Source organism: Acomys russatus, chromosome 25, assembly GCF_903995435.1.
Source record: "Acomys russatus chromosome 25, mAcoRus1.1, whole genome shotgun sequence".
Classification (NCBI taxonomy): Eukaryota; Metazoa; Chordata; class Mammalia; order Rodentia; family Muridae; genus Acomys; species Acomys russatus.
The window spans coordinates 15,397,812-15,424,984 of record NC_067161.1 but is presented as its reverse complement, the minus strand read 5'-3'; the positions used below and the strand labels follow the sequence as shown (position 1 = coordinate 15,424,984).

At 47.0% G+C, this 27,173-nt stretch overlaps 1 protein-coding gene across 1 annotated transcript in view; it reads right to left on the bottom strand.

Annotated features, from left to right (window-relative positions):
* Positions 1–13,738: 13,738 nt before the first annotated feature.
* Positions 13,739–27,173, bottom strand: part of Fbxw11 (F-box and WD repeat domain containing 11) — a 100,299-nt gene continuing 86,864 nt past the window's right edge. The window contains exons 7-13 of the mRNA XM_051168066.1: positions 25,673–25,791; positions 23,942–24,191; positions 20,715–20,833; positions 19,768–19,878; positions 18,626–18,704; positions 16,675–16,860; positions 13,739–14,806 (exon numbers count right to left, since the gene is read on the bottom strand). Of these exons, the coding sequence (XP_051024023.1) occupies positions 16,699–16,860; positions 18,626–18,704; positions 19,768–19,878; positions 20,715–20,833; positions 23,942–24,191; positions 25,673–25,791 (840 nt within the window). The 3' untranslated portion in view covers positions 13,739–14,806; positions 16,675–16,698. The remainder of the gene's footprint in view (positions 14,807–16,674; positions 16,861–18,625; positions 18,705–19,767; positions 19,879–20,714; positions 20,834–23,941; positions 24,192–25,672; positions 25,792–27,173) is intronic.

Sequence of the window (27,173 nt, the reverse complement as noted above, 5' to 3'; positions counted from 1 at the left end):
GTAGTAACCTTAGGTAAGATCACAGCTGGCTAAGCTTCCATCTTGTGAAGAGGAATTAAAGAAAAGCTTAGGTCCAGGGGTGGTGGTATATACCTTTAATACCAGCACTCATGAGACAGGGGCTTGCAGTTCTCTGAGTTCAAGGCCTGTCTAGACTCCAGAGCAAGTTCCAGGATAGCCAAACTTAGGCAGTGAAGGAAACCATTGAAAATAGAACGTTGGTGAAGATGTCATTGAACAAGGGGGCATGTTCCAGCCTAGCAAGCAGCAGAATTTGGCAGCTTCATCCATGTGGTTCTGGCTTTAGGATAAAGAGTAGAAAAAAGGGGCTATGGAATCTCCCTTAGTGACTAAGGAAAGCCACTGAGGCCAGGACTGTCAGGGGTGTCCCTGCATGGAAGCTGTGAAGGTGAAGCCTGGGTTGTCTTGGAGACCCCAAGAGGTTAGAGATGCCAACGCTGTGGGATACCTGCTGAGGAAACGCTGCTAACAGGAAGTGGAATTAGCCCAAGAGAAAGAAGTGTGTTGCAGTCAACAGAGCTGAAAAGAGTTGGAGATCTGAAGAGCACTCTGACAGCAGATAGAGATGGAGAGTTTGGAATTTGCCCAGCTGGTCTTCAGCTTTGCTTTGATCCAGTGCTTTCTTACCAGGCTCCCTTCCCTCCATTTTGGACAGTAATGCATATCCTATAACATTATATGCTAAAAGAATGGGATCTGCTTTTTGGCTTTGATTTTACAGGGATTACAGTTATGTTTCAGAAGAGACTTTGAACTTTGGACTTTTAAACAAGTTTAAGACTGTGATAGACTATGGGGACTTTTGAAGTTGGACTATGTTATGGCTACAAACCACTGGGGCCAGGGAGTGGAATGTGACTGTTGGAATAGGAATGGCCCCATAGACTCATGGGTTTGAATGCTTGGCCATAGGGAGGGGTACTATTAGGAGGTGTGACCCTGTTGGAGTAGGTGTGGCCTCATTGGAGGGAGTGTGTCACTGTGGGGATAGGCTTTGAGGTCTCCTATGCTCAAGCTACCCCCAGTGTGGCTCACAGTCTCTCCTTACTGCCTATGGGCTAACATGTGTGCTCTCAGCTTCTTCAGTACCATGATGCCATGCTTCCTGTTACTGCAAGAATGGACTAATCCTCTGAAACTGTAAGCCAGGCCCCAAGTAAATTTTTTTCCTTTATAAGACTTACCACGGTCATGATGTCTCTTCGCAGCAATGGAACCCTCAAGCAGACATGCATCTACTTGAGGGCACTGTGAACTCTGCCCCTGAGCCAGCACTCCAGCAAGGAGCTTACACAGAAACAGAGCCAGCCTTCAACCCTCACAGCCTAGCCCAAAGGCCCCAGAGCCAGCAGAAATGACCTGAAAGTTGGCTTGGAAAAGGTAAGCCTTGTGCTCACATGGTCAGGTGTTCAGGACCATCCAATGAGCGTCTCCTGAGAAGGGCTAAGGAGGTAAAGGGAAATTGTCACATACTCAGGATAAACAGTGCCACAAAAGTTACCTCTGACAGCCTGCAATCCCAAGTTTGGTAGTGGGCACGGTAGAGCTGGTAGCCGAAAGGAAGCTGAGCTCTTAGCAAATCCACTAGACTTCCAAAGCTTTGGGGAAGTGATAAAGAGGATGAGATCGGCCTGGACTCAGGCCCAGTTCCATCTGCGGATGACGGTCCTTGGACAAGTCCCTGGTTTTCTCCAGGACCTGATGCTCCATTGAAACATATATCTTGAGTGAGAAGATTTAATGAAATACTATTACAACGGGATTTCCTTGATAGCATGCTTGGCAGTAACCATGCAGAATTAACTGTCAGGCAGCTCCTGGAGGCCTCCGGGGTTGTGGGAGACAGAACTGTCGCGTCCCTTCCGACCAGCGGAAAATAAGGACACGACCCGAGCGTTCTTCTCCAGGCAGTTTATTCAGGAACCTTTTCAGCAAGCTTCTTCTTCTCCCGCTCGCTCGCTTCTCCTCCCCCAACACCTCAGCGCCCCTTTCTGCCTCACCCAATCAGCAGCCCTTACGTCGGTAGCTCCAATTGGTTCCCGACAAGGTGGGATGCATACGTCAGAGCAAAGCACGGCCCACAACACAAATAAGGACTTGTTTACCAGGAGCAGAATTGCAAGTCATCCTGCCTGGCAGGTTGCCAGGCGCCATCTTAGCGAGGATGAGAGCTTCAGCTTCCCACAGTTCCCCCTTCGTTTTAAAACGCAACAGGCAGGAGTAGAGGTCTGATCTCCAGCCTCTTCAGGGGCGTGGGTACTTTATGGTGCTGTCGCGGATGTAGCACTCAGGCATCCGCCAGAACTTGTTGCCATCCCGGGACGTGTAGATGACCTCCCGCAGGTTGATGCTCATCCAGTTGTCACAGTTTACCAGGCGCCCGTTGTACGTCTCCCCATTTTTCAGCTCTACCAGCATGGGGTGATTCTGTGTTGTCTTCAGTAGCGACAAGGGGAGCATCTTCTCAGCGGAGACACCTCCGCCGCTGCTCAGCTGCTCACGCTCCCGCCGGCAGCCCGCTGCGCGCCACGGGCCCGGAGGCCTTGTCCACTGTCCTGTCCCCGAGCCATTCTCTCGAACGTAGGGAGAGGCAACTCAGATAGAGGCGGCCCAGGAGCCGAAGGCTCCACCCCGGATTCCAGCTTCTCCATTTTCCAAATCAGCTTTTCTACTTCCTCTTCTGAGTCTTCCCCCTCTGAATCTGATGATGTTACAGATTTTGCAGGTTTTGCTCTCAACAAGTCCTTAAGTGCGATAAACACAGGGCTGAATGGTAAATTTCCCATTTTACTTTCTGTTTCACTTCATCCTCTACCGGGAGCCTTATTGCTCTTACCGAGTCTTTATAGTCCTAACCGGAACCTTATAGTCTCTGTATCCGAGAACTTTATTTGTCCCTCACTTACCAGGGAACTTTCCAGTCGACTGCCCTGACCGCCAGGAGTTCTGAGCGCTCGTAAATGACAAGCCGTCCCCATACGGGCCACCACTTGTTGCGTCCCTTCCGACCAGCGGAAAATAAGGACACGACCCGAGCGTTCTTCTCCAGGCAGTTTATTCAGGAACCTTTTCAGCAAGCTTCTTCTTCTCCCACTCGCTCTCTTCTCCTCCCCCAACACCTCCTCGCCCCTTTATATCCTCTGCCTCACCCAATCAGCAGCCTTTACGTCGGTAGCTCCAATTGGTTCCCGACAAGGCGGGATGCATACATCAGAGCAAAGCACGGCCCACAACCCAAATAAGGACTTGTTTACCAGGAGCAGAATTGCAAGTCATCCTGCCTGGCAGGTTGCCAGGCGCCATCTTAGTGAGGGCGATAGCTTCAGCTTCCCACACAGAACCACAGGGCCCAATGAGCAGGACACACCGAGCTGAGCTGAGGGGTGCAGATCCAGCACTGCCTGCCCACTGGGCTGCAATGGCCCTTTAGGGGGATAGTGCCATAACCTGGCATCAAATTGACAAAATTGTGCTTGAACAGAGGTCAGACAGCTGACTGAAGGCCCTACTACTGCTTCATCATTTTAGACAAAAATCCCCAAAGAGACTTTGTGTAACCTTCTGGATGGTTGGAAAATGCGATGGTAGTGCATCTGGTTCAGACTGGTAAAGCACACTTGGCTGGGTCTACGAGGCGCTTCTCGGGGAGAGGGTAAGCTGAGGGAAGAAGACCTACCTTGAATGTGGGTGGCACATTCCAACAGGCAGGACCCCAGTGGAAGAAAGGAGGGAAAAGGGGGAAGGCTGCTGACCCAGGCATTCTTGCCCCTCTCTGCTTTCTGAGAAGAGCCACTATGCCCTCCGTGCCACGATGGAGCCAAACACAGATTTTTTTTTTCTCTCAGGCATATGTCACAGCAACAGGAACAAATAACCCAGAAAAGCTGCAGAGTAGGAGGCAAGTGATAACTCTGATCCTGTGCCTCAGCTACAGACAGTAAGGGACCAGTCAGCTCACATCTCCTTCCTCTGAGACTTCACTTACCCATCTGTAAAATGGGTGGATGGCAGTGGCCTCTGAGGATCCTGGAGCAGATGAGGGATTACACAACGCCGGCCCAGAATCAGACATCTGCTGTTCCATGGGCAGAATATTCTCCATGCTTATGTCTCAAGGCTGTCCATCAAATGTGGGTGCAGCTCTCCAGCTAACCACAATGCCTTGTGTTGGGGGGTTGTGAACAGCAAAATAGCTCTAGAATTCATGGAATGCAGCCCATGGGTTAGCAAACCCACGATGTGTGTGTCTCAATGAGGCATAACCCCGAGAATTGCGTGTCCTGAGAACTTCATGCTGTTATGGAGCATAGCTCTGCTTGTTACCTTTGCGGGCCTTATCATCCCCTTAATATGTGAATTGTGCTTCTAGCCCCTCACTGGGCAGTATCATTGGCATACACAACAATGATGCTCCATCTCTTTCAGGCACTGCTGCCAGAGCAGATTAACGACTCAACCAACACCTTTGAAAACAACCTGCAGATGTAGATTGCTAACAATGATCACCACCCTTAGAAAGAATTAGGAAAAACAGATTGTCCAACAAGGCTAGGTAAAGATGTGTTTGCTGGTGGCTCTGACGTAGAAAGTCTTAGGGAAGAATAGACTGTTTAGCAAAGTAACGTAAAGATGTTTTTACTGTTGGCCCTGATGCAGGAAATCTTAGGGGACAATTGAAGTTAAGAGAAAGTACACTCTTATTAGTAAAGCCAGGGGACTTTTTGAGGTTGGCAAAGCAAGAACAATGGCCCATAGCAGCATTGGCTGACGTGACTCTTTCAAGCTGGGCTGGTGACTGAGATGACAATTGATTTCCTTATTCTATTTTCTGTCCTCAGCTTCCTGATATGATTTAATAAAACATATAATGAGTAGATGAGCACCTTTAGGACTTAAAGTAGAAGTGGTTGATTATTTTATACAGGAGTTTAGATTTTTGATTCTTTTTAAGGTCTTTATAAGATTACTTCTTAAGATAATTGATTCCTTCTTTGTAATTACAAATTGCAGCCTGCTAGGAAAGAAAAGCTGGCTGAGAAATTCCCTTGCTTGCTTATACTCTGTTAATATGTGACAAGTTGCTTAGTTACAAATGTATGTGGGTTCTTGGAAATAATTTGTTATTCATGTTTGTTTCTCACCCATAACACGTAAAACATACGATCATGTGAAGGAACATGATTTTCTCACATTTGTTCATTGTCATCATTTATTTATAGAAAAATAGAATGTAATCATATTGTGATTTTTGAATTGCTCAAAAGATCTTGCTGGGATATATAAGCTGTTGGAGACATAAGAAAGTCATTGGAATCTTTTTTCAATCCACAGAGATGTGTATATGTGTATAAGGTCGGGTTGGAATCTTGTTCCATCCACCAAGATGTGTGTGTGTGTGTGTGTGTATGTATGTATGTATGTATGTATGTATGTATGTATGTACATCAATTGTGAAATTGTAAAGAGGAACTTGAAAGAAAAAGAAAGAGAAGAAGAAGAAGAAGAAGAAGAAGAAGAAGAAGAAGAAGAAGAAGAAGAAGAAGAAGAAGGAAGCTTGTTGAAAGCTACCTGCTGGAGTCTGTCTTTATCAAGTATGTGCATGTGTGCATGTCTGTGTGCGTGCATGCATGGGTGTGCTTCTTTTCTTTCCTTCTTTCCCCTTCTGTTTTAGATGCTTGCCACCATCAGTGGAAGCCCCCGCTAGGAGCCATCAGCCCTAGCCCCAGCTTGCCACCATCAGTGGAAGCTATTGCCGGTAACAATCAGTTCCAGCCTGGAAGATTGCCCTCAGAGAAAGTCAGCAGGGTCACCAGCCAGCCACAGGATTCACGCCCCAGCTCAGTTTTCCCTAGTTGATGTCCAAGCTGGACTTCCATAGCCTTGTGCTCTGTCTCTGTCAAAACAAATGAGGGTCTTGCCCTCAAGGTCATGTTTCTGGCTAAGATAGTCAGTTATATAGCGTTGTAAATAGTCAGGCCTCTGAAGTCACAGGGTCTGCACCCACAGGTTCACTCACCTTGGCTAGAAATGTGAAAGTGGGAGGGAGGACGTCTGTTCCATGCCTGTGCAGACACCTTGGCACTGTGTACAGTATAGTCCACAGCAACCTGTGCAGTGTTTTCATCATGAGGCATAAGAACTCACAGATGAATGGAGGCACCTGGAATGATAGGTGGGCTCTAGGCAAACACTAAGCCATTTTACAGGATGGGTCTGAGTATGCCGGGATTTTGGTTTCTGAGAGGTCATAGAATTGTCACCTGAAGATAGCGAGAGACTACCCTAATGCATTGTCTGCCTTCCTTTGTCATAAGATCAGGGATACTTGTTTTGACCCTCCCCGGCTTGTATGTGGCACATAGTAGGCCTTCAAGAAATATATCTTAAAGCCAGGTGGTAGCAGCATACATTTTTAATCCCAGCACTGGGAGGCATGGGCAGGCAGATCTATGAGTTCAAGGCCACCCTGGTTTACAGATCAAGTTCCAGGACAGCCAGGGCTACAGGGAGAAACCCTGTCCTAAAACAAAAACAAAACTACAAAAAGAAAGAAAGAAAGAAGTCTTGAGTAGGACTTGAACCTAAAGTCCCACAGAATGTGCTAGATGGTGACACGGACCATTTAGATGGCTTGCTGGGTGTGTCTCTGGCACAGTGAATGGCACACTGAACTGGTGAATTACCTGCTCAGGAAAACTTCTGTAAGGAAAAGGCTTTTAAGCTGAGACTTGAATGAGGAGGAACCATGCACACAGCCGAGAAAAATGCGTGTGAGGCAGAGGAACAGCATGTGCCAAAGTCCTGAGGCAGGCACAGAGATGGAGACTACTCATGAAGCCAGCTGCCCTCAGGGAGAGAAAGAAGTCTGATCCAAAACAGCAGGAGTAAGAGCCCCACAGCAAGGAGGTCCTGTGAGATTTTGAGGGCAGCGGTTGCTACTGGAGTGTTGGCAGGAAAACGGCCTGATCTCATCTGCATATGCAAGAGATTGGTCAGCCTTGTGTGGCAGATGAGTTTCAACCAGAAGGCAACAGTGTAGCTGCTCATAGCATTCCCCGGACAGGTCACTGTCCTTAAAGCCACACCAGCAATGCTGCCAGGTACCGGCTACGCTCTTTGTCCTCTGCCGGCTCTCTAGCTTTGCTCTGTGGCTCTGCCTGCTCTGCAGAGCTGGCAGGTGACCCTCAGAGGCAGACATTTTCTCAGTTCAGGTGAGGACCAGAGACGACAGTGCCCAGGCAGGGGACTGTGGCCTTTCATTCCATGCCAAGGTTCTCCAACACACTTTTCAAGCATGCACATGCTTTTACCCAGGCTCCTCCATAAGAGACACACTTTTGGATGTGTTTTGAAAAATATTCCATATGCTAATGGAATGTCACCATCTGCCAAAGAAGGCAGAGCTGTTTTTAAAGGAAAAACTATTACAGAAATGAGGTATTCACAGATGGGCACTAAAGAGCCGACTGTCGCTGACCTGAGGGTGACCTGGGCCACCTGTGTTACCAACATGAAAAGGGGCAAGGAAGTCTGAGACCAGTCCCCCCCCCCCTTATTCTGTCCCTCCCTCCCTTCCTTTCTCTCTCTTTCTTTCACCCCTCTCTTCTCCCCCCCCCCATCTCCTTCTTAGAGACATGATGAAATTTCCTGAAACAAAACCTCACAGCCCATTCTACAAACTGCTCTTGCCTTTGGTGGAAAAGTCCCCACAGCCCCTTTTATCTCCCATTCCTGAGGTGTAGACCTGGCCCTGGGCTGTTTGTGCAGAGGGGCCTCAGGAACATTCCCAAGGAGGGAGCCAGCAAGCAAGAGCCAGGGAAAGGCTGGAGGCTGGAAGGAGTGTGAGGCGGGATTAGGTGTCCAGTGTGTAAGCAGCAGACAGACACGGCTCCCGGGAGACGCCTGCATTCTGGTTCTGTCTGTACCATGGCTTACCCTCCTTTCTCCTAAACCCACGCATGCGTTCATCCAGACTCAGAAGGCATCAAAAGCCCCCTTTCTGGGCAGCTCTCAGGTCAGCGCCTCTCTTGGACATTTCTGTTGTTCAAACCCCAAAAGCATTACCTGTCCATTCCCCGCCGTCCCTGCGCCCTCCTCCCTACCCCCGCCATATTCTTTTCTCCTCTCTTGGGGACTGGGTTTCCCACCTCAGGGCCTTTGCATCTCCGCAGCCTCCTCAGAAACATCTTTCCTTGACTCAACATGTCTGCCTCCTTACCACTGAGGTCTTGGCTCAAGTGTCCCAAACCTCGTCCACCCCTTGTCTGTGTGACCTCTTCACTGCCCTTACTCATCTTATTTTGTCATGTCACTCCGTGTTACATTCCCTGCACACTGGGGCAGGTACAGGGGACTACTGCTTCTGGAACACCAGCTTCCTGAGAGCAGGGACTGTGTCCCCCGTTCTGTTACAGTGCCACTTAGTGGTTCAGGGGAGACACACACCAAACAGGGGAGGGAGCTTTGCTACCTGCTCTACCTCCCACCACAGCCAAGTCCCATAATTCCTAGGTCCTTAATGCCGATCGGAGGCCCCCCCCCCCCCGCCCCGCCATGTCCTGTGTTCTTTCTTATTCCAGACCTTGGAATCCGTCTGGATTGGGACAGCAGACACCCAGCTCACCAGCCCAGGACAGAGGCTGATGCCCTTTGCACTCAGTCACACCTTCAGTGTTGGCCCAAGCACATCACACACATTATTACTCATCAAGAATGCATGGCAGAAGCCAGATGTGGTGGTGTATCTCTTTAACCTCAGGACTTAGGAGGCTAAGGCAGGTAGATCTCTGTGAGTTCAAGGCCAGCCAGGGCTACACAGTGAGGCCCTATCTCAGAAGAAGGAGGAGGAGGAGGAGGAGGAGGAGGAGGTCAAGGATGTGGAAGAAAGGGAGATGAGCAGAGAATCTGTTAGCGTAAGGAGACCATACAGCTTGAGGCCTGGTTCCTCTGCAGGGGGTGGAGGTGGGGCTCCGCGGGCATCATGGCCCTCAGAGCAAGGAGAGAGAAGAGCCACCTACAGAGAGGTCAGCTATGGCTACCAATATGGACCAGAAGCCAGTCTAGGCAAAGTATTCTACCTTCTTTTCCACAGAGGACACAATGCACAGCCCAGACCCTGCGTGCAAAACTGGGGCTCCACTGTTGGGGCACAGCTCTGACTGGTCCATCAGCTCATGGTCCAGGGCTGGCTGCTGTACGTGTCTGTTTTCATGACACCCCAGACACCACCATGCCTGACTGAGCACAGTCCCAGCTATTTAAGTGTCACCAGTGGCGCCACCAGGCACAATGCGAGGCAGTTGCTTCTGAGACGCCCGCACAGTCTTTGACTATCTTAGAATACTCTAGGTCATTTTTAGGTTGTACCACTAAATCCCCACAGCGCTCTTGGAAACGCTGTCCCTGCTTTCTAGTTGTGGAAGTTCAGGTTCTAAGCAATGAATGTCTTTGCCCACTGTCCTGCCTGCTACACAGATGACAGAGTTCCAGTCCTGGGGGAGCTGGGCCCAAAGCTGCCCTTTCCTCTGCCAGCTGGAGAATGCTCCTCAGCAAGATCTAAAGACTGTGGTGACTGTTGAGATTTGGGAGTACAAATACAACCTGCAAGAGAAGTCAACAAGGCACCAAGGGCATTGAGGTTGGGCAAAGGGTCTCCCTAGGACACCAGGCTGAGCTGTTCCTAAGACCCCCAGCCCCGGGTCTCCTCCCAGCCCAGCCCAAGAAGAGGTTCCAGAGTCCCAGAGTCATCGACAAAACGCTAAGGCTCCTGGAGGGGATTAGAAGTGAGTGGAGACAGAGCAGGAAGCAAGGGAGCAACATGAATCCACCCTCTCACCTCTTGCAGCTGTGACTCCACTAGAGGAGCCTGCCCTGTCCCTTTCACACAGCTCTGCCTAAGCAGCCATGTTCTTAGATCCATGAACTAGAATATCAGAGACTCAGGCCAGGCACTGTAATCCCAGCACCTGGGAGCAGAGGCAGGAGAACTGCTGCCAGTTCAAGGACAGGTTAGGCTACAGAGGCTATTTCAAAAAACAAAACAACACAAATCAAGGGCCCACTGCCCCGTCCTCAGGCAAATGATGGTACCCTAACCAGCCGCATGTTCCACAGTAGCTGGATACCCACCAGCTTAATGCAAGGAGCCTGCAGGAGCCCAGAGACCTTGGAGCTCTGCAGAGACAAGTTTCTAATCTCCTGATGGAGACCAAGCCAACCCCACACCTCTACCTTTCTCTGCTATGAGGTCAACCCAAAGCAGGCAGCTGACCTGAACACTCACCCAGCAATGGGAGACAGGAAACACAGATCTTGGCTCCTTTCTCCTCTGGTCTTGTTAAATACCTCTTCAGAAACCAACACGTTGAGTGACTATTGTATTGTACACTATATACAATGCTACAAGGCATATATATATGCACATGCGCACGCACGCGCGCGCGCACACACACACACACACACACACACACCTATCTTGTCTCCTTCCTAAGCCCTTCACTGATACAATAACCACGCAGGTCACTAGAAATGCTTAATATCACACTGCTCAGAGATGCAAGCTGGTGATGAGGTTGATAATAAATAAATAAATAAATAAATAAATAAATAAATAAGTAAATGTCATCAGAGGCTGGAGAGATGGCTCAGCAGGGACTTAGGTTTAGTTCCCAGCACCCACATGGTGGCTCACAACTGTCTGTACTTTTAGTTCAAGGGCACCTAATGCCCTCATAACAGCCTCTGTAGGCACTACACAATCTGGTGTACATGCGTACACATAGGCAGGCAGTACTGGTTTAGCAGGAGTCATCTGAGGAAGGAACCTCACTTGGGAAGATGCCTCTATAAAGCCTGCTTGTAGGCAAGCCGGTTTTCTTTTTTCTTTCTTTCTTTTTTTTTTTTTTTTCTTTTTTGGTTTTTCGAGACAGGGTTTCTCTGTGTAGCCTTGGCTGTCCTGGACTCTTTGTAGACCAGGCTAGCCTTGAACTCACAGCGATCTGCCTGCCTCTGCCTTCCGAGTGCTGGGGAGTGCCCAGACCATCATGGAGGGGCCACTCTAGGCAGATGGTCCTGGTATAAGAAAACAAACAGAACCAGGCCAGGAGGAGGAAGCCAGGAACAGCAGCCCTCCATGGCTTCTGTTCAACTCCTGCCTCCAGACACAGACAAAATGCATACACAGAAATCTGTCTCAATGAAAAAGTGCCAACTTCTACAAGTTATATGAGTGCATAATCCAGGTTACACTGAAGTCAGCCCTGGCATCGCTGGCTCTGTGCTCTTGTACAGCCAGCTAAGCTTGCCATGCCTTCTTAAATAAAGGCAAACAGGGGGCAAAGACCCCACCTAGGACTGCCAGGCAGCTAAGTGGGAAGAGAACTATGACCCAAATGGCCCATTGGGATCTTTATTAAATAAAAGACAATCAGTCTGGGATGGCAGGGAGCTCATCGCTGATGGTGGTCAAGCACTATAGGACCTCAGCTCTCCAGCACTGGCGGGTATGTCCCAGCATCCAGGAAGGAAAAACAGAAAGGAAGGAGGGAGGGAGTCTACCAGCTACAGAAGAGGTCAGGAAGTGACCTCTTAGTCAGGGTTTCTATTGCTGTGATGAAACACCATAACCAAAAAGCAAGTTGAGGAAGAAAGGATTTATTTGGCCAATACTGCAACATTGCTGTTCATCACCATATTAAGTCAGGCCAGGAATTGAAACAGGGCAGGAACCTGGAGGCAGGAGCTGATGTGGAGGTCATGGAGGGGAGCTGCTTACTGGCTTGCTCAGCTGGCTTTCATATAGAATCCAGGATCATCAGTCCACCCACTGTGGGTTGGACTCTCCCCTACCAATCACTAATTAAGAAAATGCCCTACAGGTTTGCCTACAGCCTGATCTTGAGGGTTTTATTGAAGCTCCCGCCTCTCAGATGACTTTAGCTGTGTCAACTTGACATAAAACTATCCAGCACAGGATCCAAGCTGCTATCCTTCCCTCTGGGCTTTCCCTTGCTGTTCCTAAGGACCAACAACCACCACCGCCACCGCCACACACCACACACACAGTGTAGACTGGTACCCAGCAGACATGGGGGAGGACAGAAGAGGGAAAAGGGAAATGGAGCAGGGGAAGCAGCACTCTGCACTCTCTTAGGGGCTGCAAACTGGTTTTCTTACCCATATTCATGCTTCTACTTATTTTAAGGAGACAAGTCTGTCAAAATACTGTTTAATTTCATCCAAAAAGCCCTCACCCATAGCGAGCTCACTTCCTGCACCTATAGCTCTACCACTCACTCACATCTTCTCAAGAGGAAGGGTTCTCTCACCTGGAAGTTCTGGTGGCTGCTCTTCTATCTTGCGGACCTCATGAAGTAATCATGCACACCCTGGAGACACAGAGCTGCTGCGATGGCTCTACGCAAGAATCCCTGAGCTCTTGAAGCTTTCTGGGAAAACCAAAGGTGAGGAATTTCACAGGCCAGAAACACTGCCTTCAGCGTCACCAGACCAGATGCTCCTGAAAATTTACCTTTAATGGTATGTCAGTTAATTCCTGGTAGCACAAAGCTATTTTTCTGAAAAATGTAACCGACCAGCAGAGTACTGCAACACTTTATTTAGAATATTGGCTTTGAAGTAGTAGCTGAAGTAACAATCGCCATTAAAGCCAGGTCAGGTGTACTGCGTAATACTCATCTCCATTTATTGACATTACTTAGCAATTTGTTGGACAAAGGTCAAACTTTTGTTTTTATTAAGCACATTCCACAGTACAAAGCCGTCATGATAATATCTGTACAATTTAACAGTTTCAATAGCTGTTCAGACACATATTTATTTCAAACAGATAATTGGCAAACATAATTAATTACCAGTTAGAATTAGACTACCCCAGTGCTTTAACACATTAATATAGCAGTAATTTACAGTTGCTCAATTACGGTTAGCAAAATAAAGTCCAGAGTACAGCTGGGAACTACTATTGTAATCCCAGAAATTGGAATTCCTTGGGTACCCAAGTCCCCTGCTATAATTTAGTAGGCACAATTTAAAGGTTGTGTGCATATTTGAAGGCGATGATCTCCCAAGGATCGACAGGAACTTCTATATTAAACATGCAAAAACAACAGAAAAGTCCAATTGTTCAAATCTCACCTCCTCCCCTACCCCTCCCCTGGGTGTTCCTGTCAAATGGGTGCTGAGCTGTGAGGTGGTGTGTTCACCCCCATTATGGACCGGGCTACCTTCTGTATCTCTGAGCCCCCACCACTCAGAAACAAACATAGAAGCAAGTGAGAATGATGTATCAAAACAAAACCAAAGCCAACCCAGGAAACCAATCCCTGACATGCTGAGCCCCAGTGTTTGCAATGCCAGGACAAGCGGAACCCAGGGGCCTGCTCTCCTGGAATGTGCTTCCATGGGAAGAGCTTTCATTCACAGGCAGGGGCTGCTTGGTCCTTTAAAACCATACTGATATTCCTTCATCTTTGAAAACAATGGCGAGGGGCAAATCAAAGCCTAATCTTGAAAGAGGGAAATAATGTTGACCAATGTCCTGTCTGTATGCCACTCTCACACCGGGCTGACAGCGTCTGAGGCACTGCTCCACACAGGAGTGCCATGCTCTGAACAGTTAACCTGCCCCAAAGGCTCTAACTCGGCAGGCCCCAAGACTCCATTAGAGTTCAGGGAGCCCAGAGCCTGGAGACTCGTCAACGGGGCTGCCATCTCCCTGTCTCAGGGTCACTGCCAAGAAGAAAGCTGTTGGACTCATGAGGAAAAGAAGAGCGTCATGGAGCCTGTAAAGATACCTGTCCCCTGCAGATGCCACACAACAAACAAACATGTTAAACTTCTCAAGTTCCATCTGAAAACACACAGCACACACAAAGACAGTGACAAATAAAACCCGAATGAATACTGCAGGAAGGTTCTAGGCAATCACAGCAACCCTGGAGTCAGGCACTCGGCCCACCTGCGGCTAAGTGTGACACGCTCCACGGTAGTGTCTCAGGCGCAGGGGGCCGGGCGGCAACCTTGAGCTTGAATTGTTATGTACATTCTATCTACATGCGGATACAGTATTTTAAATTAGGAGGCAAGCACTCGGATAAAGGTGTTACTCTACCAAATATCAGGAGATGACGGGAAACAGAGAACAGTTAATAAAAGAAAACAGCTATACTACCTATGGAGAGGTAATATAACTTGCTTATTCTTTAAATTAAAAGAAACTGGTACAGAAAGGAAATGTAATCCAAAAATACTAAGATAACCCAGATCTGCCCACTGTCCGGCACATCCCTCCGCACTTCAGAACAACAATGACCGGTGGTCTAAGGAGAAGCTGCTGCTGGACAGAAAAGCCCTGAAAACTCTGGGTCAGCGTTTGGCACCCAGCACTTCACCAAGAATGCAATGCTGCTTTTAGTACCAAACCGAGGTGCAAAGCGACGTAAATTAGAGGCAGGGCTTCTCCCGACGGTCTTTGCTTCTGGAGAACGTACAGGCCATGTGTCCTTCACGAGAACACGTGCATTGGGAGCGCTGGGGTCTTCACTGAAGGGAGGGGCGTGAGCTGCTGCTCTACTTGCAGCGGTGAGCTAAGCTGTCCTTCTCCAAGTAGAGCTGGGGCGCGGTGAGAAATGTCGGGGCTTGAAGAGTGGGGCTGCTTTGTGTCTACCCAGCATCTAGAACCAAGTCTAGCCCCAGAACTCAGCTGCGAACGAACTCCCGTAGGCATATGGTAGCCATGTAGCCAGTAGTTCAAGACCAGAAAACCCTGGAGAAGGATGGAGAGCAGGCATTACTGTAACTGGACAGGACACAGAAGGGGCACAGGGGGCAGGTTCAAGAAGGAAGGGGAAGACCAGGAGTCCTCCATGCCTTCCCTGTGCTCCTGTCCTCTACCTCTGTAAACCTCTCGTGTGCTGTACTCCAAAGACTTCATCAATGAACACAAGAGTCTGACAGGTGGCTTTGTCAATAGATTTATAAACAACCTTCCAAGAGAAAGTAGTGAGGAAGATGACTGTGTAGACAGAGATGGTGCGAACACATGGGAGACCAGGTACAGTAAACACGTGAGTGGCTTTCAGGTGCCTGCTGATGGCCTCAGACACACAGAGCAGCTGTTACCAGGCCATCTTGCCTTGCAGTCTCCTGGGGCTGCAGAGCCATTCTAAAGGTAGCCGCCAAGCAGCACTACTGGCCAAACCGAGATCTCCAAGGCAGCACAGATCTGCCATTATTGATGCAGATCTCTGATTCTTAAAGAGAATGGTTGCCATGTTATAGGCTGTGTGAGCTTTGTGCCAACTACTCAGTTCTGCCACTGAGGCACAGAAGCAGCCACAGTGACATGTAAATACATGAGTGCAGTTAAGCTCCAGTCAAACTGACTTTATGAAGACTGGAATTTTAATATATATATTTTTACATGGCATGAAAATATCTTTTTAATATTTTTCAAGTGTTTAAAATATAAGAACTATTTTTGGCCTGCAGTGGCAGAAAAACAAAGTGTCAAATTTGACACTCGGTTACCGTGTATTAACCCTGAGCAAAGTAATCTTTTTGACAGTCACTTATAGGACTCAGGATCTTGATTTAAAAAAATCTGAGCCGGGCAGTGCTGGTGCATGCCTTTAATCCCAGCACTCAAGAGGCAGAAGCAGGCAGATTTCTGTGAGTTCAAGGTGAGCCTGGTCTACAAAGCAAATCTAGGACAGCCAAGACTACACAGAGAAACCCTGTCTCGAAAATCCAAAAGAAAAAAAAAATCTGAAATTGAGATTAAAGGTGTGCTTATTCTTTTACTTTTTAATAAACAAGAAAACACATGATAATAAAAAGCTACAAAGAATTAAGTAATACTTTTTAATTAAGATAATTTAACCACAGGTCTTATATATTGTAGATATCACAAATATGTTATATATTATAAACTTTTTTTTTCCATAGAAGTAAGGGTATTTAAGTCTACAAAAGTGTGATGTGCACAGAATCTAGTGGCCTCTGGTAAATCTTCCAGGTGAGAATGTTGTTCCAGGAGTCATGGGTATCTGGAATGTGGCCAAGTCGGCCTTTTCTCTGTCTAAACTGAACATCTATCCCCAACGGTGTGATGGCTCTGTAACTAGAAAGCGCCTGCACCCTTCACCATGAAGTGTGGCCTTCAAGGCTCATAGCATACTTCAGTGACAGCTACTTATGGAGATGGCAATGCAGAGTGGACTAAGGTGCTGGGAAAAAGATTTTGTGGTGTGTGTGTGTGTGTGTGTGTGTGTGCGCGCGCGCGCATCTGTCTGACTGCCAGCCATAGAACCAAGGGACCAGGAAAAAAGGTTGAGTTCTGCACTCCAGAATCAAACCTGAAAAACTATCCTGGTGCTAAATGCCTATGACCATTTAGGAAACCACTGTTATAAAAAGAGCAACCACATCCACCATCACCTGTCGGTGAGGACGTGAAAGCCCAGGGTGTGCAGGACTCTATCGGGAGACTGTCAGGACCTTGCCTGTTAGCTCTAGTAGAGCTTTTGCTCACGTCACCAAAGAACCCCACTCTCCTAATTCCCAGAGGGAAGGTAAAGCCCAGAATGAAGGCTTGGAAGAGCCCAGGCGGGACCAGAGTCTGAACACACTCACCAGGTTGGGCCAAAGTGCAGACCGCTATCTGGAGATGTAGGTGTAGGTTCTGGAGGGAGAGCGTGTCTCATTCTGGGCACTGGGAGGCACGTTTAAAAAATCCCAAATCAAAATAGTGTCATCATGGGAGCTGCTGATGATCTGAAACTCATCAAACTGCAGCCGAAACACACGTCCAGAGTGTTCCTAGGAAAGAGCAATTGGTTAGCAGTACCGTCTTGGCAGCCCCGGCCTCCGGAGCTGGAACTCAACTCAGATGGGAAGGTCTGTGCATTTCAGAGCTTCCTGCATGGCCTCCCAGCCACTGAACTGTGACCTTTCTCTGAGAACAAACACTCTGCTTTGCCTTCTAGGCTTTTCTTTTTCATTTTTAGTTAAATATTATGTCCTACACCATGACCTGGTGATACGTCACAGAAGAAAAACTATGTGATCACCTCACAGAGACCATCAGAGTTAACACCCACTCAAGACACACTGCAAAGCCAGGATGAGAAGGACAAAGTCGCTATAACTTTTTTTTCAAAGATGATCAAGAACATCTACGCTTAATCACAGCAGACATCACAATTCATGCTGAAAGCAAGAGTGGCCCTCACTACAGTCCTGCCTGGTCTAGTCAGCGTGCGGGGTAAGGAAATGCAAGGCCAACTGCTGGCAGTGGAGAGAGCACTCAGTAGTTAAGAGCACTAGTCACACTTACACAAGACCCAGGCTCCACTCCCAGCACCGGCATAGTGGCGCACAACGCTGCATAAGTAGCCAGGGGGTCTAAGAGGTGTGCACAGGCAGGCAAACACACACACCAGGGAAATCGTCATACACGTAAAGCTGGATAGATGTATGTTGAAACAGTTTCTCTGTGTGTAGCTCTGGCTGTCCTAAAACTCACCCTGTAGACCCGGCTGGCCTCAAACTCAAAAGGTCCACCCGCCTCAGCCTCTCAGGTGATGGGATTAAAGGCATGTATCACTAGCATGGCCTTAAAAATAATTTTTAAAAAAGGAACAAAATTGCTGAAAATTTTCAAGAAAAGCCTATCACTGTATCCAGATTGTCTTCTTAAAAAAACAAAAACAAGAACAAAAAAACCCAACAGATTCAGCCACAATTAGAAATCAACAGCTTTGGTAATACTCAAAAAGGTTTACATATCAAAATAAAGTGTTTATCTGGTCTTAAAGCAATCAAGACATTCTGCCACTTACACTGACATGGATATCAATCACCCAGAAGTCATTTAGTAAGTGAAATAAGCCAGACACAGAAAGACAATGATCCCACAGACTGTGGAATCTCACAAAAATGAGGCAGAAGGGAGGGTCCCACTGCACTATAGAGTGACCACAGTAAAAGGCAAAGTGTGGTATATTTCAAGACTTTTTCAGAGTAGGTTTTTGTTTGTTTGTTTGTTACAGGTGGGAGACAGTTTTCTGTATCCCAGGCTGGCCTCAAACCCACTACGTAGCCAAGAATGACCTTAGAACCCTGATCCCAAGTGCTGAGATTATAGGTCTGAACTACCACACTCAGTGTTAAAAACAGATTTTTAATATTTCTATCACAAAGAAATGAAAACTGATGGATTCATTAATTGACTAACAATTTTCTATAATGTACATTATTTTTAAAATTAAAATAAAACCTAAAAATTAAAGTATTCTTATATGTCAAAGAAATAACCCACATACTAGAGACTGAAGGGAAGTTGTACCTCAATGACACACAAATGCACAGCTGTAAAATCTACCACAGTCAGACATTACAGACTCCCCCGAGGTGCAGATGGAATGCAGTATAATCTATGAGGACGCCTGCCCACCTACAGAGGATCCTACAAAGTGTAAAGGTACTATGCTCTGGCTGGCTAAAATTACCCATGAATCTCTGAAAGCATGGTACAAGACACAAGCTTTCCTGGGCACCCTTGCCACCCCAACTCATCACGTACCACCAAGGTGCGCAGACACAATGTGCTTGCTGGGGCCCGAGGGTCAAGAGCAGCTTGCAAGTCCCAGACTTTAATCTTCCTATGAAGGGAAAATGAGACTGGGGTTAATAAAAGAGTTAACACCGTCTACACCATCCATAAAAAAGCAGAGTGCACTTGAAAGCTCTACTACCAAAGCCAGTGGGCAATATGCTGCTATTTCTAAGTTTTTGAACTTGGGTTTTAGAAAAAGAATCTAACCTTCCTGGAATTCCTGAAACTGAAAGGATGTTATTGTTAAGGAGATAAACAGGCAGAAGACTTTAGGTTACCTAAATTCATTTCCTGACTTGATATCTATGTTACCCAACTCATTATTTGGACTGAGTGCAAGATTCCCAGGCTGCCTTTCTCCACATGAGGAAATGTTCAGAGCCCTGCTGACCACTAACCAAGTATATACAAGGCAGGCCTTACTCTTACACCTCGGCTAATATGAGACATAAGCTAGAAGTCAAGTGCCTGGCTGCAGTGTGACTGAGGCAAGCTTTATTTCATCTTCCCTGAGCACCCTCATCTGACCCACTGATGTTACTGCTCTTTCTCACACCGAGTCCTGAAGGAGAGATAAACCTGTTTTTTAGGATTCCAAGTGTGGGATCAGAACGGTCTTGTGAGAGAACAGGTAATATTAATCCACTAGAAGACCAACCACCTCGTGCAGGAGTTTGATTGTTGCCAGCTGGAAAGATCCCGTGAACAGACTCTGGGAGGAGATATATAAATGAGCCCAGAACTGGAGGCGGGACTTTTGGAGACTTGGGATAGTTTTGACTGTTCATCACTGCACTTCGAGACGGTCCTAGAGAGAACTGACGGGGGAAGGCTTTGGGGCTCCAGATCCTGCTGAGATTCCGGGTTCTGGTTACTCCAGATTCCAGCAGAAGAAATCCTGCTGATTACACCAGGAGAATCGCTGCTCGGAACTGATATCCTTACAGTTTTGTTAGTTTTGGTTAGTCGGGTTATAAGTGACATATACTCAGTTAATAAGTTATAATAAAATATATTGGTTAAAAAAACTAAACCTACAGAGTCTAGCATGCACAGAGCTTTTGTTCTTGACAAGGCTACAGCCATGCATGTGCAGAGTAAATACATACCCATCATAGGCGCCACTGACAATCCTCTTGTTATCAAAACGGATGCATCGCACCAATTCTTCGTGCCCCTCTAGGACTCTTAAACAGGCACCACATTCAATATCCCATAGCCTTGAACAAGAAGCAGTCATCTATGAAACAAATTCTCACACACGATTCCCACCCTCCTCAAGTCCTGTACATCTGTTCCGTGCAGAGAGGACTTTTCATTCTCCTTGAATTCCATAGTCCCATCTCACTCCTGGCTCATATCGCATATGCACCTCTAAATCTAACATTTGGGCTTTTAGCATTAATTTAGACAGAAACCTCCCCCCTCCCCGGGTGTGTGTGTGTGTGTGTGTGTGTGTGTGTGTGTGTGTGTGTGTGTGTGTGTGTGTGTGTGTGTGTGTGTGTGTGTGTGTGTGTGTGTGTGTGTGTGTGTGTGTGTGTGTGTGTGTGTGTATGCATGCATATACACATGTGTATATACACATTCACACACACAATTTGAAACTTTTAAAAGGCATTTTCTATTTAAGTCAAATCATCAACAAGAGCATTTCAATTATGCTTAGTTCCTGGGAGTTCTCTTGATGTCTAAGCTGATAAAGCCACAGAGCCCCATGGCCTCGGAGGAGATGTGGACTTGAGTCAGGGAAGGAAAAAAGCATGTCCAGGAAGGAAGGAAGGGAGATCACACTTGGCCAGGGACTTCAGTCCTGGTGGTCTCCCAATCTTGACGAAGCTCAGTGCTGCCTCGCGTGCACTAGACACCAGGATCACTAGGTCCTTAAGGAGTGGGCCTTGGCCTCTGGGGTCCTGAGCTGCAGAGCTGCTGGCCATAGTAAGCCTTCTCCTCCACACGACTCAGAGGGACAAACTCCTGTGTGTTCTAATTCTGGAGGGAGAGACTTTTTGGATTTTACAGACGGTTTTTGTATATAAACCAAGCAATTTCTACTCACCGGATGGTATTATCTGATGATCCACTAACAACCAGCCGGTCCCGGTACTGCAGGCAGGCGATGCCTCGCTTATGCCCATTCAGAGTGCGAACAAACTCACAGGTGCTTGTGCTCCACACCTGCAGACAGACAGCAGCACTAGGATGACACCACGCCCTGCCACGAGAAACCTTCAAGGAGAGCTGGCAGGGGACTACCGCTATGATCCTAGCATTCAGGAGGCCGAGGCAGGAGGATGGCAAGCTTGAAGATAGTGTGGCTCCATAGTAGGGAGGAGAGGCCACTCCAAGAATGACCCCAAATGCCCAGCCATAAACTTGCTTCTCAGTTAACCATGGATTGGAACAGAAACTGGACAGGGCGAGTTTTCCTGGGCTGAGGGTAATAAAACTAGAGTGGCATTTAAGGGAGTTAAAAAGTCTAAAGTCTGAGATCTTCACAAAGACAGACTGTCCTGGAAGGCTCGGGCCTTTCTTTGTGTGGGGGAAAGATTCTGTGTGTGCATGCCAGCTCATACAGCACACTCACGCCTCTGACACGCCTCTGCACCGTCCTCATCCCTCTGCTCACCTGGTTTTTGAGCACACTCACGCCTCTGACACGCCTCTGCACCGTCCTCATCCCTCTGCTCACCTGGTTTTTGAGCACACTCACGCCTCTGACACGCCTCTGCACCGTCCTCATCCCTCTGCTCACCTGGTTTTTGAGCACACTCACGCCTCTGACACGCCTCTGCACCGTCCTCATCCCTCTGCTCACCTGGTTTTTGAGCACACTCACGCCTCTGACACGCCTCTGCACCGTCCTCATCCCTCTGCTCACCTGGTTTTTGAGCACACTCATGCCTCTGACACGCCTCTGCACCGTCCTCATCCCTCTGCTCACCTGGTTTTTGAGCACACTCACGCCTCTGACACGCCTCTGCACCGTCCTCATCCCTCTGCTCACCTGGTTTTTGAGCACACTCACGCCTCTGACACGCCTCTGCACCGTCCTCATCCCTCTGCTCACCTGGTTTTTGAGTAGTTTCATTTATTTTGCCACATGACTCCTAATATTCCATACATGATGTAAATAATCCCCTCTGTGGATCTGTCTTAAGATGCAGATGCTCCCAGACACACATACTGTGTAATGAGTCAAATAAGGGAGAACACAGTAGCTGGAGACTCGGAGTTAATGTGACAGCTGCCATTTGCCGCTCAGCAGAATGAGCTGCACCCTCACCAAATGGAGTTAGGCCCTGAACCCCATGCCATATATGAACATTTAATTCAAAATAGATCAAATATCTAAATGGAAGAACTGAAATAATATAACCCTCAGGAGGAACAAAGGAGTAAACTTTAGTGTCAAGCAGTGGGTTCTTAGGTATAACGAAAGTACACGCAACACAAAAGATAAACTGGTAAAGCTGGTTGTCATCAAAATTAAAGTTATTTGTGTTCCCAAGGTGACATCAACAGAGTGAAAGAATGAGAGAAAAGTCATTTATCCAATTACAGGGCTCAGCTCCAAAATGTATTAAAAATGTTTTAAAAAAATTGTAACTCAGCCAGCAAAAGAAAACTAAGCTATTAAATGGGCTAAATTATTTTTATCCAGAGCAGGTACATAGTAACCAATACCAATAAGCAAGCAAGACACCACTAGCCACTGCAGAGTGCAAGCAAAACTCCAGATTCTCACACAGCCCAGGAAAGCTACAGCTCAAAACAAGATAGTAACAAGTGTTGGCAAGTGTGCGGAGCAATCTCCCCACAGAGATGTCTTCTAATCAGGCCCAAGTGCTACTGGCTATCAGGGCTCCTCTTGTCCTGACTACTGCGATGTGTCTAAGTTAATGCACATAAAAACCACGTGTTCAGCTTCAAGAGCCCTAAGGTTTACTGTAACACAGCTCGTGATTTGTGGGGCAAGCTAAGAGAGAACAGAGCACTGTCCAGTGATTAAAGGCTTTGAGGCCAGCACAGAGCCTTGTGCTGGCAGGACCGTGAAATAGGAATGCCAGGAGCTTGTGGAGAGAGCAGAGGTTGGCTCTACTGCACATTCAGTGTTATAGGTAAAATGTTTACAGACTAGGCTGGGGTAATGTTATACAAAGCTGTAAATGTACTAAATTAATTGTACATTTACAAAACCAAATCTTCAGGTATGGAAATTATATATCAATAAAGCTGTTAATAAATACATTTTAAAAACTAGAAGGATCTCATGGGGCCTAACCACTTACTGAGCAACTACTGGCTACTGATAAGATTCTGAGATAGGGGAATCCTCTCTTCAGCTGTGCACTCCATCTCTGAGCCACTTAGGCACCAACAGATAACTCCAAACCCTTGTCACCCAAGCAACGCAGGTCAAATTCAATGCATCACAGAACAAAATAAACAGGTGAACATGGGAAAGAGATTTGTGGGGAAATGGAGAAACAGGGAAGTGGGAGCTCTGTGAAAATGGTCAGTATGGACAATGTGTGAAAACTGTCAATGAATCAATTTAATTAAGAAAAAAATGAGTGTGTGTGTGTGTGTGAGAGAGAGAGAGAAAGAGAAAGAGAGAGAGAGAGAGAGAGAGAGAGAGAGAGAGAGAGAAATTGTGAGTCAACTTCAGAAAAAAGAATGAGTTATGTGTACAGACAGACAGACGTAGGGGGAGCAGCACTAAAGTTTATATAAGTTAACAAAGATACAGGAATCAGAACTGAATTTCTTACACCCTATGGGCTACCTTAAGTCTACAATTGCTGGTCACACATTTACTTTCCTTCTACCCCAACCCAGCTTCTTGAAGGCAGGGGTGTGCCTTATTCAGCCTTTCTCCAGCATCTAGCCAGGGGCTATACAACAGCAAGCTCTCAGAAGTGCATAAACCAAATCTAAGCTCCACATGACTAGCTTGAGCCATGTTTGTGAAACAGACACACCTACCCTAAAGTGTACGGGGTTGGGGGAGGCGTGGGGGGAGTGAGATGACAAACATAAACTTCTTCCACACATAGCACGCTCAGGATGACAATGTCATCTCAAAATTGGCAACTGTTCTCTCTTGGGAAATGGCCTTCCCCCCTCCCCCGGGCCTTGCCTGTGGCTCCAGAAGCATGTGCAATGGAACGGTCTTATAGGAATGCAGGAAGGACAGACCTTGCCACCTAGTGTGAGTACATCTGCGTTTTCTCTGTGGTATAGGGACAAGACAGTCAGGGTGAAGACCACAGACACACTCACTTTAATGGTCCTGTCTCCAGAGGCAGACACGATGTACTTATCATCAAAGTCAACTACATTGACAGCAGCACGGTGGCCAACCAGGACACGCCGTAAAGTGATATCAGTGGCAGAAGCCATGTCCCACACAGCAATAGACCGGTCCTTGGAACAAGTCACCATCAGTCCATTACTGAAGCGTAAGTGCAGTACAGCTTCATTGTGATGGATGAGTGTGTTGAGAACTTCACCAGTGTTCACATCCCAGACTCTGCAAGAGAACAGAAAGGTGTGACAGGGAAACCCAGGGAAAGGTGAAGTCTGACCTCAGTGTCACTCTTATTATACCAGGTACAGGCTGCCAGCAAATTCCTATTCCCAGGTGCATGCTGCCAGCAGAATCCAGGCAGCATCTTCCTCAATGCTGACAAAGCCAAGATGTCTTTAAAAAGGCAGCAAAATCTGGCTACGTGCAGGTTTACCTCACACTCAAAGTAATTAACTCAGGGACATCTTCAGGTTTGTACAGGCGACAAAGATAATCCTTCAAGACAGTAGGCTTTCAGTGAGTCTGTGCTGACAGGAGGAGTTTGACAGCTGAGCCCAGGTGCCCTCAAGCTTAAGGTTTCCACTGGCCTCTGGCATGCTGAAGAATCAATCTATTGCTTATATCTGCAAACTAAGCTGTGGCATCTCATCAGAGCACCTTCTGTCTGACACTGAAGACGTGGAGTGCATAGGTGCAGCACCTCCAGAAAACTCCAACATCCTAAAGAATGCCTCAACATAGAACAGATGACCCTCAGGCCAAGCAGTGACATCTGGCAGAAGTGGCCTAAGGGCCAAGCCAGGGTACGGGCAGTAGCTGTGCTGTGGGCAGGGTTGAATAAAGCATCTGACAGTGTGGCAAGACAAGTAACCAAGAGGGGACATGGCAGAGCCCAGGGTAGACTGAGCCACTATCCTCTCTCCTTGCAGTCTGCCTCAGTCTAGCCAGACTTTGCTACACCCCACCTGCAAGTCTATCAGGTATAGGGAGGTGTGCTTTCCCAGGCATATAGGAGCATGTCTCAGTAATGCTCCTTTTTTATTCTTGATACGCAGCCACCAGTCACTGCTTTCCTTCTATAATGCCTTCTCCACTCTGCCCTGGGTGGCAACTAAACACTAAAGCTTCTATCACTGCAGTGACTATAAACACAGTCATGAGTGACCTAAACTAAAGGTTCAAAAATGCACTAGTTATGTGACTCCAAAGAAACTATTTAACCTCTGTTTTCTAATGTACCTACAAAGATAAAGACAATGCCTAAAAGAACTCAAGCAGATGTCTGTAATCAAAACATATCATCTCTGGCTCTGGGGTCTCACTTTTCCAAGGGCCTGCAAACAGCCCAGTTCTTTCACTCCCAGCACCCTTCATATTTCAAAAACAACTAACTTCTTCCCACTCTGCTCTGGATGGCAGGGGAAAGCTAATATAAAGCAGTGTTGGTTTATAGGAAAGCACACTGCCACCTCTACAAAACATGGCAAGAGGAACAAGACACACTTAAAACTCACCCTTCTAGTCTATTTGCTTAACAAAACTCCATCAAAAAGAGCCTTGAGATACAGTAAGTTAAAATATGTACAGAATAGCATGTACGCATGCATGTGGATCTGTGTGTGTGCAAATCCCTGAAGAACGTATGCATCTCTGTCACCTCACAAAAGGTCTCTGAGATCAGAGAATTCAGCCAGATCACTCACCTCACTGTGGAATCTGAAGAACCAGTTACAATGACTCGCTCATCATACTGGAGGCAGAGGACAGAGCCCGTGTGCCCTGTTAGCACTTTCAAACATTCCAGGCTAGTTTTATCCCAGATCTATTGAGACAAAAATCAACCAGAGCAGTAATTCAGTGCATCCACTTAGACAAAGGCTCTCATGCACCCCACACTCTGAATCACACAAGAAAACACACAGGGTATAGGATACAAGGTAAGTATCAAACAGGCAGGAAATGACAAGAGGAACCAGAACTGGGCAATACCGACCAACTTCCAGAACAGACACACAAGGATCGCTTAATGTGAGCCCTTAGCTACTGAACTCAATAAACCAGCAGCTTGAGAAAGGGGGTTTTAACAGAGCCTGGGAAGAGCCAGCTTACTCTCGGGTAAATAGCACCACAGTTTCTACAAGGAGCGGTCAAAAACGCATGCTCTTACAGCATCAAAACCTTACAAATATGGAGTGTTTGTTCCCTGAAAGCCCCAAACAAACTAACCAGAGTTCTTAATAAGAGAATACAGTGTTTTATTAAAAAGTTAAGCACTTAAGAATCAAAACAAAAGTTATTTATATGGTGACATAATGGTCCTAGTTTCTGAAGATGAAAAGAAGTGAAACAGGAGTCGTAGTTACTTTTACACCCTGAGCTTTTTCCCTCTTCTTTGACTAGTCTTCAGTTTTCCCTTTCCAAAACATCACATACTGAATCTTGCATCATGCAGCCTTTTCAACTTTGTTTCTTTAACTTATTAACATGCATTTAAAGCTCTCCGTGTCTTTCTAAGACTTGTTAGGCAAATTCTTTTCAGTGCTGAAAAATTATCCCACTAACTGGTCGCAGTGCAGCTTATCCAATCACCAGCACAGGACGCGTGCTTATATCCAAGGCTTGGCAATTATGAATAAAGCTCTGCCAATGTGTGCAAGTATTGGAGTGGACTAAGTTCTCAACTCCTTTGAGCAAATACTAACTAATACACGCACTGGGTTGTATAAGAGTGTTTTCTAAGAAACTGCCAAACCGCCTTCCAAAGTAGCTGGACCATTTCACTTTTCCACAAGCAATGGATGAAGGCTCTGCTGGCTTCCTCACCTTCACCCAGTGCTGCAAGTGCTACAGTTCTTGCCACACTGATGGAGCGTGATGCCTCTCACTGTTGCTTTCCCCTTCCTTGAGTACTGTCGACATGGCCACCTTTGCAAATGCTGCTTTGCTGGCTAGGCATAGTCTTTGGAGAGATAGCTATTAAGGTCTCTGCCTGTTTTTAAAAATGTGTTTTATTTCCTTATTGTTGGGTTTTTACAGCTTCTGCACACTGTAGCTACTACTGCCTTATCAGCTGTGTCTTTTACATGCATATGCTGTCAGTCTGAAGCCTGTATTTTCTCAAAGAGCGAAGAGCATCATGCTAATGGAGCCTAGCTCAGCAATTCTTCTTTCACAGCCTGTGCTCTGGTATTACATCTACAATGT